General features: G+C 37.5%; 1 protein-coding gene across 1 annotated transcript in view; it reads right to left on the bottom strand.

Annotated features, from left to right (window-relative positions):
• The window catches only part of RANBP9 (RAN binding protein 9), a 70254-nt gene that overhangs the window by 21518 nt on the left and 32491 nt on the right, over positions 1 to 16245 (bottom strand). The window contains exons 3-6 of the mRNA XM_065912675.1: positions 12490 to 12542; positions 11404 to 11571; positions 7181 to 7203; positions 1996 to 2180 (exon numbers count right to left, since the gene is read on the bottom strand). Coding sequence (XP_065768747.1) covers positions 1996 to 2180; positions 7181 to 7203; positions 11404 to 11571; positions 12490 to 12542 — 429 coding nt within the window. The remainder of the gene's footprint in view (positions 1 to 1995; positions 2181 to 7180; positions 7204 to 11403; positions 11572 to 12489; positions 12543 to 16245) is intronic.

The following is a 16245-nucleotide window of genomic DNA, read 5'->3' as shown; positions in this document are numbered from 1 at the left end:
AAGTGCTCAGGCCTGGTGCACTGGGAGGACCCTGAGGAGTCGGGTGGAGAGGGAGGTGGGAGGGGGGATCGGGATGGGGAATACGTGTAACTATATGGCTGATTCATGTCAATGTATGACAAAACCCACTGAAATGTTGTGAAGTGATTGGCCTCCAACTAATAAAATAATATTAAAAAAATATAAAAAAAAACCAAGTGGTATTTATAAGAATGGTATTTGGATCTAATGACGAAATGTTAGAAAAACCACTGACCAAACAGTATTAACTGAAATATCCAATACCTATAAATATTCACCTCTTGAACCTGCCTCGATCTGGCACTACCAAAGGCCCAACAGAAAATGGTACGAAGCAGCGGTTCAGGGAGGGGACCGAGCTGGCACGGGGAAATCTCTAACAGATTTTTTTCATTTATTTCATCTAAATGTTAGATTAATTTAAGAGGGTAGGGGAGAGCGTTTTCACATGAACTTCCCCCAGCGAGGATCTATTTCGTGAAGAATGGGGCAGGGGAGGGCGCTCGCCCTGAAGCCTGGCTGCAGGACTAGGATGGGTAACGCTTCCTGGACGGCCACCTGCCACGCCGCTCAGCGGGAATCACTGCAGAGCCTTAGGAGAGGGGACCCCGGAGGGCAGTCCAGGCCCGCTCGCTCTCTAGCTCACGCTGACCAGGGGATGCCGAGTCAGGGCCACCACTCTTCCAACCGTGCAGGACAGAAATACTGGTGTCGAGACTCCGGGGAAGAAGCTCGTCCTCCGAATCATCATCCTGCCCAAGATTATCTCCTCCAAAAAACATGCCAAGTTTTAGGAGATTTGTAAACTTAAGACTGTTCAAAGCAATTATACAGACATTTAAGATGAACTGTGTCAGACTGAGGGTATCTTGAATTTTCTTGGGTTAGATTATGATAGTGAAAATGATTACTTAAACTTAACAGTATTTATTTTGAAGTCTGCACTATTTGGAGTTTTAAGAGCTACTGCTATTCAGTATGACTGACATTCATGTCATCTCGAACCTTTCAAGCAAAGTCGTAGTCTAAAAAAAGGTGACTGTCACAGGGGTTGTATTTTCCTGCTGACTCCATACTGAAATTCTACTTTTTCATAAAAAGCTGCCTAATAAAACAAATTGTAAATTGGGGGTAAAGAGTGAGTTGAGACAAAGGTCATTCATTTACAGTACTTTTACTAATGCCCACTATTTGCTCTTCTGCTGCCTGTCCTCCACTGTTACTACTGACTCCTAGGCATTTAAACTGCACTGAGCAATCTCAACTCTACACTCACTGTCTCTTGATCTGTATTCCCTTTACCTCATCTTAAATGTCTAACAGAATATACAATAAGTAAATGGAGTTCTGAAAATTCTTGAGGCTGGAAATTTTTTGTCAGACCAAAAAAAGGGATCCAAGTAAATAAAAATAACTGATATTATTCTTACGTAGTTACCCATTTTCTGGAAAAATTTAGCCAAATCCTGAAAGGTGCAATGAGCATATCATGTCTGTATTCCAGGATGTAAAAGACACCATTATTTTGATGTTTACTCTTACTGAGCAATAATTATTTTTTCTCCCAAGTGTTTATACCACTGCTGAACAACACAGCCAAGTTCACGCCCCAAAACCACAATGTGAATTCTACAATCTAAATGATCTTTCTGAATTTATCTTCTGCACTGGCACTATTAATAGTTGAATCATGTAACTTACGGAAACCATTAAATCCCATTACTGAGGACAGCAAATGAATTAACCTACGTGATCTAGTGTCACTTTATTTCCTCCAGCAAATTAATAAATCAGACTAAAATACAACTCGGGACGTGTGTCACCAAATCAAGCATTGTTAATACATTAAGATCACTGGGACACATATGAATAGATTAAAAAGCTTCATTCAATAAACAGCCTTTCACAGCGAAAGGCTGAAACGTTTTATGAAAGATGCACTCTGAAGCCAGCCCTGCGCATCTCCCCACTCACTTCTGTATCATGGTCTGCCACTCTCCTTCCCGATCTCCAATAGGAAAGCGGTCTATCTGTGCCTGTGTCTTCGTTCTCCACTCACGCATGTAATCTTCTATGTCGAACACGAAAGGGTGCTGCCCAAAATTAGCATCGACGACTTCTCCTGGTGTCTGGAGCCCCACAGTAGGATATAAATTTGGCTGTAAGACAACACAGTTCACTAAATATCCATCCCTTTTATGATAATTAAAAAAAAATCATTCTTTCAAATGTTACCTTTAAAATAACAGAATTGCAAATTTGCTCCACAAATATTTTAAGATCTCAATCAGCAACTAGTAGAGGAAGAACTAAAGCAAATGATCAAGGAAAATACACAGCAACCTAAGCTACTTATTTATTCAGACCACATGGCATTATACTTCTAATAAACAAATTCTTGCTCTTAAGAATATGTCATACAGACTCAGGGAGCCGAATGGAGCAGGGGCTCTGTGACAGGTTGAAGGGTGGGCTAGAGAGGTAGATGGCGAAGGTCTGGGAGGGAGGGGACATGGGTCTACCTACGGCCGACTCTTGTTTATGTATGACAGAAAACCACAAAATTCTGTAAAGTGATCATCCTTCAATTAAAAAATTGAAAAAAAAGAATATGTCATACAACAGGGAGATTCAAGCATAATTCATGTTTACCCTCTTACGTATGAGACATGCAATGCACTTCTAGAAAGTGCACGTGGAAGCTGATTACCAAAGAAGAACATCCGAACTGGGCAGACACTATTTTAAGTTTACTAATTTCTATTCTCCTTACATCTGGGATGCTTTTATTAAGGAATGGTGATAAGAACTTAATTATAAGCAAAACAGTGCCTTTAAGAATAGAGATTCTTTTCATAAAAATAAAATGCACACATTTTGAGAAAGGATTTAAACATTCAAATGCATAAAGACAGAGATATACTCCAAGACTTGAGGGTGAAACAAGTTCAACAGCTTCAAAAATTTGTACAAAAAATACAGGAGTCCTTCTACTGGCCCTATCACTAGCTGTCACATCTGAAGGGAGAATAAGTTACTGAATGCTTACTAAATGTCCGGGTTTAATCATTGTAATTACCCTGTTAAGTCATCATCATTATCTTTATTTGCATTATGAAGATAGAGGAACTGAGGATTCGGGTAAATTAACGTGCTCACAGTTGTCCTACACTACGGCAGAGCTGGGACTGGAACACAGGCTTATTTAACACCAGAATCTAAGTTCAGTGTTCCTTTATGTAACTCCAAACCCTACTTCATCTTCAGCCTCTGTATTTATGCCTATTTCTCTGCTTTAATGATTATCAAAGGTATTTTCAGTACAAAATCAGGTAAAGATTGAGAGAATATAATGTGTGTAAATATAAGATGCTTAGATAGATTTCACTGCAAAAAGCTAAGAAGGTATTTTTAAACTCAAGTGACCAATCAAGCAACCAAAATCAGAAACAGAAGGAGTACTGTGGTAACATATGGAGAAATATAATCACACTGGGTTAGGGAAATAAATGTTAACACAACATACACAAATGTACTGATCCTTAACAATCAACAACACTCACAATAGAATTTTAAGGTGAACACGAGTGAGATACTTATCATAACCTCATTTCACCAGTGAGAAACGGAGATTTAAAGAGCCTGCACGGTGTCTGCAAAAGCTCCAGTTTGTTAATGACGCACAGAAAGGGAAACTCAGGGCTCTCCTCCGAGCACAGTATTTTCTTCACTAAAACCCATTACAAAATTGCGACATAGTTTAAAACAAGAGTATTTTAAGCCAAAGACTCTTACGTCAAGAAAAATGAAATTTATAGAAAAAAAAATCTGCCACACATATAAGGATCAATATTGTAAATGTGAAAAAATAATCTCAGAATATAGGAAAACAAAGACTACTGGTTCACCTGCTCAAAGTTATGTGGCAGCCTGGACTGGAGGGGAGTCTGGGGGGAGAATGGATACATGTACGTGTGTGGCTGAGTCCCTTTCACTGTGCGCCTGACACTATCACGTCATTGTTAATTGGCTATACCCCAACACGAAATAAAAAATAAAAAAAACCCACAAAATTACTAGTTAAAAAAATTTAATTAGTAATAGATACATAAGGCTATTTGAAGAAACATAAGATGATTAAAAATATAAAGAGATACAAACTGAATTTCTTAAATGTAAATTAAAATAAGCAGATTATTTTGCACAACAGATTAAGATTTTAAAAGCTGAGAATACCCAGTGTTGATGAAGGCTGAGAAAATAAGCCTCTCATTCACTGTACACAGAAATATGAACCAATATAACCTCGGAAGAAAGAAATTTGGCAAAATCTATTAAAACTGACAAGACAATTTTACTTCTTTCTTTCCAATTTGAATTGCTTTTATTTCTTTTTCTTGTCTGATGTTGAAATTACAGATTCTATTTCCTTACTGATAGTTAGTCTATTTCTTGTAAGAAATTAATCCTGCAAAAAACGAACATGTGCAAAGATATATGTCCTGCAGCATTATTTTTAATAGCAAATAAAAAAGTAAAGAGTGTCCATTCACAGGTGGTATTATATACCGCAACCAGGGAAGCTCAGACCGCACTGACTGTAAGATCTACCGTCACTTTATGTCCAAGCAGAAACACTGTCCATTAAACTGTGATAGGCCAGAGATTTCTAGGATGCACCCCATTTCATAAATGTCAAATACGCAAAAACATCCATCTTTAAATCGTTGCAGTATATCTTACAATAAAATATTATAAAAAACAAGCATAAAGAAAGCATTAAAAATGTGTATAATGACACGGAAAGGCGCAATACACATTACTAAATGAAGAAAGCAAGCTTCCAGAACAGTGCCTTAACTATGACCCATCTTCTTCCAGCCGACAGTTACGGACACAAGTTTAAAACAGATCTAGAAGGGCATACACTCAACACAATCACTATATCTAAAGATGGTGAGGTGAGTTGGGGAAGAATGATCATTTTGAAAAACATTTCCAGTTTTCAGAGATGTAAAGCACCCCCTGGTTCCATAGTAGGTAAGCTTTTTTTCTGTAAACATCCCCTCCACGGAGGCTGACTGCTGTGACTGGCTAGTGAAGGATCACAGGTGGTGGGGACTCTAAGAGAAAGACTAACTTTTTCTTTCCTTTTTAAGTAGAAGAATGATATGTTGTGTGTGGAAGTCCCAGAAGATCTCACAGTCACAAAAGTAAAGAGCTCTCAGAATCACTGTGTTATTAACAGAAAACTTACAACCACCACCCTAACCACCACTTTACCCTCTGCTGCACAGACGGACATCACCCTTGGCTAATTACAGACGAGGCAAAAAATGTAACTGGTGATTCTAAAATGGGACCAAAAATAATCAGGAGGCAACCCCAAACAGTCAACATATCTACAACTAGCTACGCCTTTTTCAAATGATCACCACTGTCTATCAGTGAGGAACAAAATCTGCTAACTGATGAGTTGATTTTACTTGCTTAGTGCCACAAAAACTGGGGGAAGAAAGAAAGAAAAAAAATCAAACCAGCTACATATGCCCTTCCACTAAACTCACGTGACATGGAGAATCTGGGCAAAACCTCCCCAACAATACTGAGCTACGCGCACCCTTGTACCCTGCCCCCACCAGACACTTCTCGAAAGCCTCTCCTTTCCACTCACCCACGGGATCACCCCCCTGTCCATTCAAGGGCAGGATCAGGCTACTTTTCCTCTGGATATACAACATCCCTTGTTTTTCTTGCTACTGTATCATTCTCAACAGCAAGCAAACACCCTGCTAAACCGCACAATAAACCCGCTGGCCAATTCTCAGCCCGTGTGATGTGATACATCACAGTGGCATCTGACACGCTGACTTCTCCATCCTTCTGGATAGATCTTCTTCAGTTGGCTCTGAAGGACACCCAGTTCTTAGTCCTCAGTCCTCCTCCTGCCTCACTCACTGGTCGCTGCTTCTTAACGTCCTGTTTCAGGCATACAATAAGTGATACCAATCAAAAATTTGTTAACAGATTTAAATATCTAAAGAGATCAGCGAACATCAGTTCTAAATGATAAGAAAGCACTGTATCAGAGTTCATTAGTCCCCACTCCCTTTAGGGCTATATATGATGCATATTACAACTGATAGAGGCTTAGATTTGGGATGTAAGGTGTCTAGAATCAAACCACTCCTATGTCTCTAGATGCTGAGTCACCACCATCTCCTACAGGAATTTCTGCAACAGCCCCTCACAGTCGGCTTGTTTCTGTCTTAACTGCCCCCCACTGCAGTCTGTTCGTCATCCCAGTGTATCATAATAGCTAACACTCTGCAATGTCATCAGTGTACTTCATTCAGAGTAAATGCCCCGGTGCTCACAATGTCCCTCAAGACCGAGGTGACCTACCCACCTGCCATCCTCGGGTCTGACTCGGCTCCGACCGCCTCAGCCTCTCTTCACGCTCTTCAGACATGCCCATGCACTCCTGCCTGAGTGCCCCTAACTGCTCCCTCTGCCTGGGACGTTCTTGTTCTCCATATCCTCACTTCCTCCAAAGTTCCTGCTCAACAGCTACCTTGAACAATGGTGAGCAAGTTGTACCGCCTGGGTTCTGTCTTTGGTACTCACAAGCGCTACTGTTTTTCTTCCTTTAAAAATTATTTAAATTTTTAGAAATATTTTTAATGCATTATTTATTCTCTAAGTTCCTCAACTTGAATACTCCGAGAGGACAGAGGCCTCCATCTAGAGTTTTGCTGAATAAAAAGCAAGCACAGAACTTGCCACAGAGTGGCATCAATAGACGGTGAATTAGTAAATGACTGTCATACAGCCGCTTACTAAAAAGCCCAACAATGAAAAAGAAACATATTTCAAATGAATCCACAGTGATACTAAAAAGTGTCTTCTAAATAATCATTTCTGATTGAGTTCTTAGCCACAGCTAAGTTCCCCTGGGTAATGGTGCCCAGTGCAATTCTGGGCTTAATTTCCGATGGTCCACACCAATGGCAGCTCAAGAAAGCTCTGGTCTATGTGCAGTATGGCTTATAAACTTAATTATCAATAAGATTGCATTTTAAATGTGAGTAGTACTAGTTTCTACATACTTCTTTTAATTAAAAATACAAAACTACTTTTACAAGAAATTATGTCTTACCGGTAAGTCGGTGAAAGCGATACCTAAAAGGAAGAGAAAATGGCATTAGAAGTTGTTTTTCAAAGGCAGAGTATGGTGACAAGCTGAATTTCTCACCAAAAAGAAGGGAAAATATAGCAAAGGAAGAAAAAATTTAAAAGCTAAATATAAAATAACAAGACTAATTTTTCTCTCTATAACACTAATACAGGTCTGAGTGAATGCCATCCTGTTTCAAGCTCATGACCCTTGTTAGGTACATGCCAATTTTATTTCTGGGGTATGGTTGTTGCCTCCAGGATTTCTGAGATGGCTTCAGATATATATTCAAAGGTATGTGAGGAACCACAAAAGAAAACTGGTTGCAAAATAATTACATTTAATTTTGACTGACACCTAAGCTGCTTTATCCGGCCTTGTTATCTAAATCTTCCAAGATTTAGCTTTTAAATAATTTTGAGGGAAAAGGAAAGATTTTCTGTTACAAAAAGGGGTGAATAGAAAATATAATCGCTTTGTTTACTTAAAAAAATTCTCATAAAAATACATTCTCAAAGTTTTGATCACTCTAGAAAACAAAATTAATTCCTCCTTCAAAGGACAAAGGTACAGTTGAGGATTTCTCTTAAATGCCCTCTGACAGTAATTTCAACAGTTATGTACCAAATACATTTGAACAATGGCAACATCCCAAAGTGATGATGTAATCGTCCTTTAACTATTCAAATAAATTACTTAGCTGAAAATAAGATAATAAACAAACCAGATATTTCTATAGGACCCCAGTCATATGTTTAAAAAGACCGAGCTCTATAATAATGGGGGCGGGTGGTGCTGGTGAGTTGGCTAATCGCAATTCTTCAGTTTAAACATACATTAGGACAAAACAAAACCGAGCCAGCACCCCTCGTCTAGGTGGTGATCACCACCTGGGAAACGAGGGCCCTTCTGCAGCGTCTTCACGGTCTCCTCCCAGCTGAGACTGTGGCTCTACACTCGTGCTGCACCACCAGAAAATACAACCACCTGACTCTGTTCATTAAAGTAATAAAGTTAAAAGGCAAACGGACTACAAATCTCGACTATACATGCCTTGAAATAAATGTAAAAATAGTGCTTTGTAATTAAAACTGTTTTTACGACTTTTAAAAACCAGTAAACTCATATGTTAACTTGTCAAAAGTGGAAACATTCAGATTACCGCTAGTTTAATTAATAAACAGAAAGTAAAGTGATTGTGGGCTAAACAAATGTGAGAATTTATCCTAAAAATTTCAGAAAACTAAAAAGAACAAAGAAAATAGCAAGAATAAATAAAACATGACCATATATAATTTTACCACCTTTCCTAAAACAGCGGCCTAATCACTTTCCCTCAAAAATGTCTATCGATTAAGACTGTCTAAATTTATATCATTTAAGCAAAAATTCCCTTTTTCAGTAATTACTGAGATCCTTCCTCACTTTACCAAAATCTCTAATGAAATATCCAACTTAATTCTATAGAATAACACTTTTGAACACTGTCAAATATATTTAACACAACCTATACATATTCAGACCACAAAAATGGCACTTTAACAAGCTGAACAAATATAAATTTTACACAGAAAACAATTTTTTTCCCAATTTCCTAATCTGATTATCAAGAGACTTTTAGAAAAGTAATTGTCAACTGAAGAATGATTAACAAAATTAAAAAATTCAAATGAATTAACTTGCATACTGAAATGTTTCTCCTTTAATTATTTTCTCAAAACTCTTTTCATTTCTCTTTATATGGTAAGTAAATATACATTTTGAAAACCTCCATAAAAAAAAAAAAGAAAACCTCCATGAGACAGAAACTAAGGATGTACCAAGCTTTGGGGCAGAAATTATCCACTCTGTGAAATACAAGGGGAAAGGAATTGAGTAAGATTTTATCTTCTAGATGCTAGAATCTGGTCCAGAGAGAAACACATTACTCTGTAAAGGGTCAGAAAGTAAATATTTTCAGCTCTCTAGGCTTGTTTCAACTACTCAATTCTGCTACAGCAGCAGGACAGCAACCATATACAGAAAATAAATGAACAGGGGTTAGGGGTTGTGGTGACTGTGTTTCAGTGAAACTTTACTTAGAAAGCAGACACGAGACTGATCTAGCCCATGGGCCATCATAGCTTGCTGACCTCTGCTCCAGAGGAATAATTTTTGCTCACCACATCCCCAGCACCTGGGCCAGAGTCTGGCAAATGACAATAAACATTTACTGAGTACTCACTGAGTGTATGGCAATCACTTAACTTCACATGCATCACTTCAGTTTGCCCTAGCAACCTTAACAAGGTACATGTTATAGTGATCTGGTTTTATGATCTGAATGTTTAAGAAACAGAAATGTTTAAGTAACTCGCATAAGGTCACAAGCCCAAGACAGGAGATAAACCCAGACAACTGAACTCCCATAGTGACCACTTTTATCCTGACTCTCCATGTGCTTGATAAATACCTATTAGGTTTATGAATGAATAATGCCAACTGTTTCAAACTGACAATTTTAGAATGTGATTCCATCAAGTGCCCTTGTTCTTAAACAGCATCTCACGTGCTGTGGTTCATGGGGTCACAAACAGCAGGACACAACTTCGGGACTGAATGAACGACATCAAGGTATTTTAAAAAGAGCTTCCCTATGCAAGAGAAAATCTCAATGTAAATGCTTGTGAAAATCTAATAGGAAAAACAATATCACATCACCTATGATCTTCTCAAGTCCCAAAATAAATTTTCTTCTCTGAAATAAAGTTTGCAAACTATAAAAAGATTCATTTTGGTTTTAAACATGTCACCTTTGCATTACTGAACCAAAGGTCCTACCTAAAGGCAGACTTCTGGTTTAAGATCTTAAATACCTTAAGCAGCCAACCCAATGAAGACTATCCCAGTTAACTGCTTTGACAAGTCAGACAGAGCCTAAGAGCAACAACAAATAAACTAAAAGGGCTGTCTCCTTCTGGAAACCAGTCTGCCAATAACAATCAGATCACAAGTACACACACTATACATGGCATCCTTTATCAACGGTCTTGTACTGAAAAAGAATGTTAAGAATCTCTGTGGACCTGTGAGAGCTTTCAAGTTAGCCAGCACAGGACTTCAGAATCAACAGTAATAATCAGAAGGAAAAGTTTTAAGCCAAATGTAACTATGACTAAGACAGTAACGTTAGTAAGGAGTATGTCGAGACACTAAAAAACCCCAAATAACTATTACCAACGTAGCCCAAAATTTAGAATTCTCTACTACTAAATTACAGAACAGTTTTTGCATTAAAGAATATTTATTATATGTCTAAGCATACTATCTGCAGTTTAATTTTTAAATACTGTTTATAAGCAAACTAAGTTTTCTGCCTTTGGGATTAGTTTATGCCTTCTTTCACTTTATCTCATCAGAAATAACCTGCTATAAATCAAGAATGTTTTAAACAGTTAAAAATCTGAAACTTTTTTTTTTTAAAGCATCAACCTTGCTATCCTTTATACTTACTTTAATACAAAACAAAGACAAAAAAAAATCTAAGAAAAGGGAGCATAACAGTATTAAATCTGAAGCAGTACAGATATTCAACCAAAACCCCTAGTTTCCTGTTGGTCTTACAGCGGAGTGATTTGCTCATGTTTTCACTATTTATTTGTCAGCTGTCTTTTAGAAGTTTTGTTGTCATTTGCTCATTTTAGTTCTGCTCCCTTTTGCAGAACTAGCTTGTAGTTACCATCTTTGTTAAGTTTTTGTTAGTAGGCCTGATTTTTCAGTATGTCAATGCCCTTCATTTCGCTGGGAGCATTAAGCTTTTCCATGCTCAGTCATTACCCTCATATTATACTAAAAATCGACAGCTTTTTTCTTGGCACCCGGTATCTAGAAAACTGGATCATACTGTGAAGGGCTTTATTCAAAGCAAAGCAGAAAACATGTAGCATTTCCACTACTAGAATAAATATTTGAGCATGCAGTTATTTCTAGTTATTCTCATAGGTGTGATACAATGTGGCCTTCAATGTAAAAAAATAAGATTTTTAATTGATTATGTGCCCATTACATAATACTTCAGATTTAAATTTTCATCATTTTCTCAATTTCTACCTAGAAAGAGCAAAGAAATAATTTCCAGAGGCATCTACTCATAAAGGAGAATTACATAATAAACATTACTACCATGTTGTAAGTACAATAACCATAACATCTGGTTATTTTAGTACCTAAACTATGTCCATTCTTGGTGTAGAAGCAGGTGTTGTTGATAAGGTTAACACAACAGCCAATGACATCACCAGTTGTAAAAGTTGGTCCATAAGGTTGTCCCGTTCCAGAAGAACAAAATGAATGTCCATCATCACCATGGTAACCATATGAATGTTTATCCCAGCCTAAAAGAGAAAGTTTCAGTATATTTACAGTGAAAAGTAAGGTTCCCCCATACTAGAACTATCCAGTAAATTTATAAAAAGACAAGCAAGAACAGTACAATCTCTGTAAATGTCACCTTTACAAAGGTAGAATTCCCAAGAGTACATTTAAATTCTCAACAATCACAGTACATAAATTCTGTATTAAAACACTGCTTACAACATTAACAAAAATAAATCTGGCACACAGAACGCTAAACTATGTCTTAAACAGAGAGGACTCTTAACAGAAAAAGCAAACAAACAGCAAGACGCAGTCTCCATGCACACTTCCTTTGCTAATAGACCAAAGGAATTTTGCTTTGATTTGGTTTAAACACACACAGAGTTTAAAATAACACACAAGATTTTTCTTTCAATTTTCAAGCCGTTTCCTCTAAAGTTAATTTTTAACATTAGTAAACAGAACATCAGAAAACATAATCGAAGAATCACTTTGGTACAATTAATGGTTTTAGGAGAACAGCCTACCATTGTGTTTCACACCTTCCTTACTTTGCTTTTTTTCTCCTTAGTTTACTTTTAATATCAGCCTAGATACCCACCCAGAGTATTAAACAACTGAAAATGGGGTAAAAGTCAGGAATGTGTTGGGAAGGAGACAGAACCAACCACATTAAAACAGCTAAAGTAGTTGATATCACTATGTACTAGACGTTCAAAACACCAACAAGCAAAACAAAACAAGCAAAGCAAAACAAGGCATGGCATATTTTGGAAAATAGCATAAAGTTTATTAAAACCATCAGCTTCCACTCTGAACTCATTAAGTGATTAAAAATATAGAAGATTAATGTACTTAACTATCTCAAGTTACTACTTGACATTTTTAGCCAGAGTTAGCCATAAGACTGTACTGTAATTCAATTACAAGTGTACCTGGTAGTCTATTCATGTTCACACCTTGAGCAGAAAGACCAATTCCCATGTAACTGTTTAAAAAAAAAAAGGAAGAAAGAAAAGCTGGTGATTAGAGTTATATATATGTATAAATTACCACTCTCAAACATCAGAATTAAGCCCAAGATGAAATGCACAGGGTAGCCACAAAAAAATTCTTAGAATTCATGAAAAAGCAAAAAGGGCAATATTAAGCAACAACAAAACCCAGCTCACAGTAAATTCCTATAGCTATCATTCATAAACATACCCAAAGAATTACTTACATATTCTTACAATTATAAAAATCTTTCCAACTTATCTACACATAGATATTTGGAATTAAAAATTCCAACAAAAAGTACAGAGGGGCATGTGGCTTTTAAAAGGACACGGTAAAAATCGAGTTCCTCCCCTCCCCTAAACAAAGACATGGAGACATATTTGAAAAAAATATCCAATTCAGAAAAAGCATCTGCAATATCTAAATATCCTAAAAAGTATGTGCTACAAGGTAACTATGTATTGGTTTTCCAAAAATATTTAGGCAAATTAACAATATGGACTTAAACATGAAAGCCTTAATTATTAATGTATAAAACACGAGAACAAAATTATCTCTACAAAATACTAGAGCAAAAGGTTATCATTAAGGTATGCAATTCATTTTAAAACTTTAAAAATATTAATAAAATCTGATAAAAGTAGTTCAAAATATAATGTAAAAGAAATTTTTTAAAAGTGTAAAGTACAAAAAAGTATAAAAAGTATACTTTTATAATAAGTATAAAGAAATTCATTTACAAGTATTGATGCAAAAAAGAAAAACTAAAAAGCAAACTGAATCCATTAGTTAACAATTAAATTGCTAATTGTGATTGTATCAAGATTTAAAACGGTATTTGATGAATTTAGCTACCACTCCTAATAAAAACTCAAATAAACATGAATAAAAACTCAAATAAACATAAAAGGAAAATACCTAAATAAGACACACTTTTTGCCAAATCTAATATAATAAGCAAGGTATTCAATAGTGAAACACTTAAGTCATTTCCAATAAAATCAGGCATAGAGATGCCTACAATTCTTGAACATTGTTTTAAAGGTATTAGTTTAATAAGAGAACTAGATAACAAGTAAAAATATTACAAGATATAAAATTATATTAATTGCAGTTGCTCTGATTATATACCTCGGAAACTATGGAATATACTATACGTTTTTAGAATTAACTAGGTATTTTAATTTCTTTTCTAGTAATCAGCTAGAGAAAGGAAGCAGAATCTATGGATACCAATCATAATAACTACAAACACTATAAAACAGGGCTATCATTAAGGACGGGGCCTCCCAGGTGATGCTGGTGGTAAAGAACCTGCCCGCCGATGCAGGAGACTTAAGAGACACGGGTCCGATCCCTGGGTCTGGAATATTCCCTGGGGAAGGAAATGGCAACCCACTCTAGTGTTCTTGCCTGGAGAATCCAATGGACGAAGGAGCCTGGTGGGCTGCAGTCGATAGGGTCGCAAAGAGTCAGACACAACTGAAGTGATTTACCACGCACGTATACAAAATAGGAGTAAAGAGCTCAAGTAACGCTCAAAAACAGTATCTTAAAAAAGTGACAATAAATCAGTATTTTAGTATCTGGATAACATAACAGCATAAGAATAGCAATCTTTCTAAAATCAATATGTATGTGTACTGAGGTTCAAGGTAAGACTCCAAATGAGTCTATCTTTTTAAAACTAGAAAAGGTGATTTTAAACTTCATATGTAAAAACAGAGAATTTTGATCAAGACAAAGTTCAATAAAAAATAACTTAGAGTCTGTCCTCTGGAATTCACAAGTGCAATATGACCCACAAGAGTTACGTGTCAAGGGACACAACAATGACAAAACATGAAGAAGCGTATCGGATGTCTAGTCAAGACTCATGAAGTTGGTGTTCTGATTCAGCCCCTTTGTTCCAAATACAGCATACGATGTAATTATTTATGTTTAAAGAAAGTAGTGAGTTCCAAGAGACCCTGCGAGAAGAAACAAAAGTGAGCAGGGAGAGCTCTGGGCCCAGGGTGGCACCAAGGGCCAAGCAGGCTCCCCAACAGGTCACCAGCCCTGCTCACGGCCGAGAGCCCACCGGGAAGAAAACCCAGATGCCACCCGCGGCCTCTGACACTGTGGCCTAGTTAAGGGGGAGGGAGAAGGAACAGCCTCTTAGCTAAGAGCTGGACAAAGTTACTGACTCCATCTGTGACAGCCTGCAACACCCACCCTGAACAAAGAGCCTGGAAACCCCAATGTAGACCTGGCTTTCGACTGGGGCCAGGAGGTAGAAAGCAACTATAAACTGTAATAGAGAGAAAAGTATAGACTAGATAAGCAAAATGAAGAAAAATGTTTACCTTCCTAATTAAAATAATGCCACAAAAACAAAATTCTAAAACACGTCAAAAATGTGCCATGCTTAACTGCGTCTGACTTTTTGCGACCCCATGGACTGCAGCCCGTTAGGCTCCTCTGTCCATGGGAATTCTCCAGGCAAGAATGTTGGACTGGGTTGTCATGCCCTCCTCCAAGGGATCTTTCCAACCCACGGATTGAATCCAGGTCGCCCACATTGCAGGCAGATTCTTTTTTAAAAAAAAGTTTATTTATTTATTTTAATTGGAGGCTAATTACTTTACAACACTGTAGTGGTTTTTGCCATACATTCACGTGAGTCAGCCACGGGTTCCCCATCCTGAACCCCCTCCCACCTCCCTCCCCATCCCATCCCTCAGGGTCATCCCAGTGCACCAGCCCTGAGCACCCTGTCTCATGCATCAAACCTGGACTGGCGATCTGTTTCACAAATGGTAATATACATGTTTCAATGCTATTCTCTCAGATCATCCCACCCTCTCCTTCTCCCACAGAGTCCAAAAGTCTGTTCTTACATCTGTGTCTCTTTTGCTGTCCCGCATATAGGATCATCATTACCATCTTTCTAAATTCCATATATATGCGTTAATATACTATATTGGTGTTTTTCTTTCTGGCTTACTTCACTCTGTATAATGGGCTCCAGTTTCATCCACCTCATTAGAACTGATTCAAATGCATTCTTTTTAATAGCTGAGTAATATTCCATTGTGTATATGTACCACAGCTTCCTTATCCATTCATCTGCTGATGGGCATCTAGGTTGCTTCCATGTCCTGGCTATTATAAACAGTGCTGCGATGAACACTGGGGTGCACGTGTCTCTCAATTCAGTGTGTATGCCCAGCAGTGGGATTGCTGGGTCATATGGCAGTTCTAGTCCCAGTTTTTTTCAGGAAATCTCCACACTGTTCTTCATAGTGGCTGTACTAGTTTGCATTCCCACCAACAGTGTAAGAGGGTTCCCTTTTCTCCCGCACCCTCTCCAGCATTTACTGTTTGTAGGCTTTTTGAGAGTAGCCATTCTGACCGGCGTGAGATGGTACCTCACTGTGGTTTTGGTTTTGATTTGCATTTCTCTGATAATGAGTGATGTTGAGCGTCTTTTCATGTGTTTGTTAGTCATCCGTATGTCTTCTATGGAGAAATGTCTGTTTAGTTCTTTGACCCATTTTTTTGATTGGGTCATTTATTTTTCTGGAATTGAGCTGCATGAGCTGCTTGTATATTTTTGAGATTAATTCTTTGTCAGTTGCTTCGTTTGCTATTATTTTCTCCCATTCTGAAGGCTGTCTTTTCAACATACTTATAGTTTCCTTTGTTGTGCA

This window comes from Muntiacus reevesi, chromosome 20 (assembly GCF_963930625.1).
Source record: "Muntiacus reevesi chromosome 20, mMunRee1.1, whole genome shotgun sequence".
NCBI lineage: Eukaryota > Metazoa > Chordata > Mammalia > Artiodactyla > Cervidae > Muntiacus > Muntiacus reevesi.
Note: the sequence above shows the minus strand (reverse complement) of the source record. Positions and strands in the feature narration are given on the sequence as shown.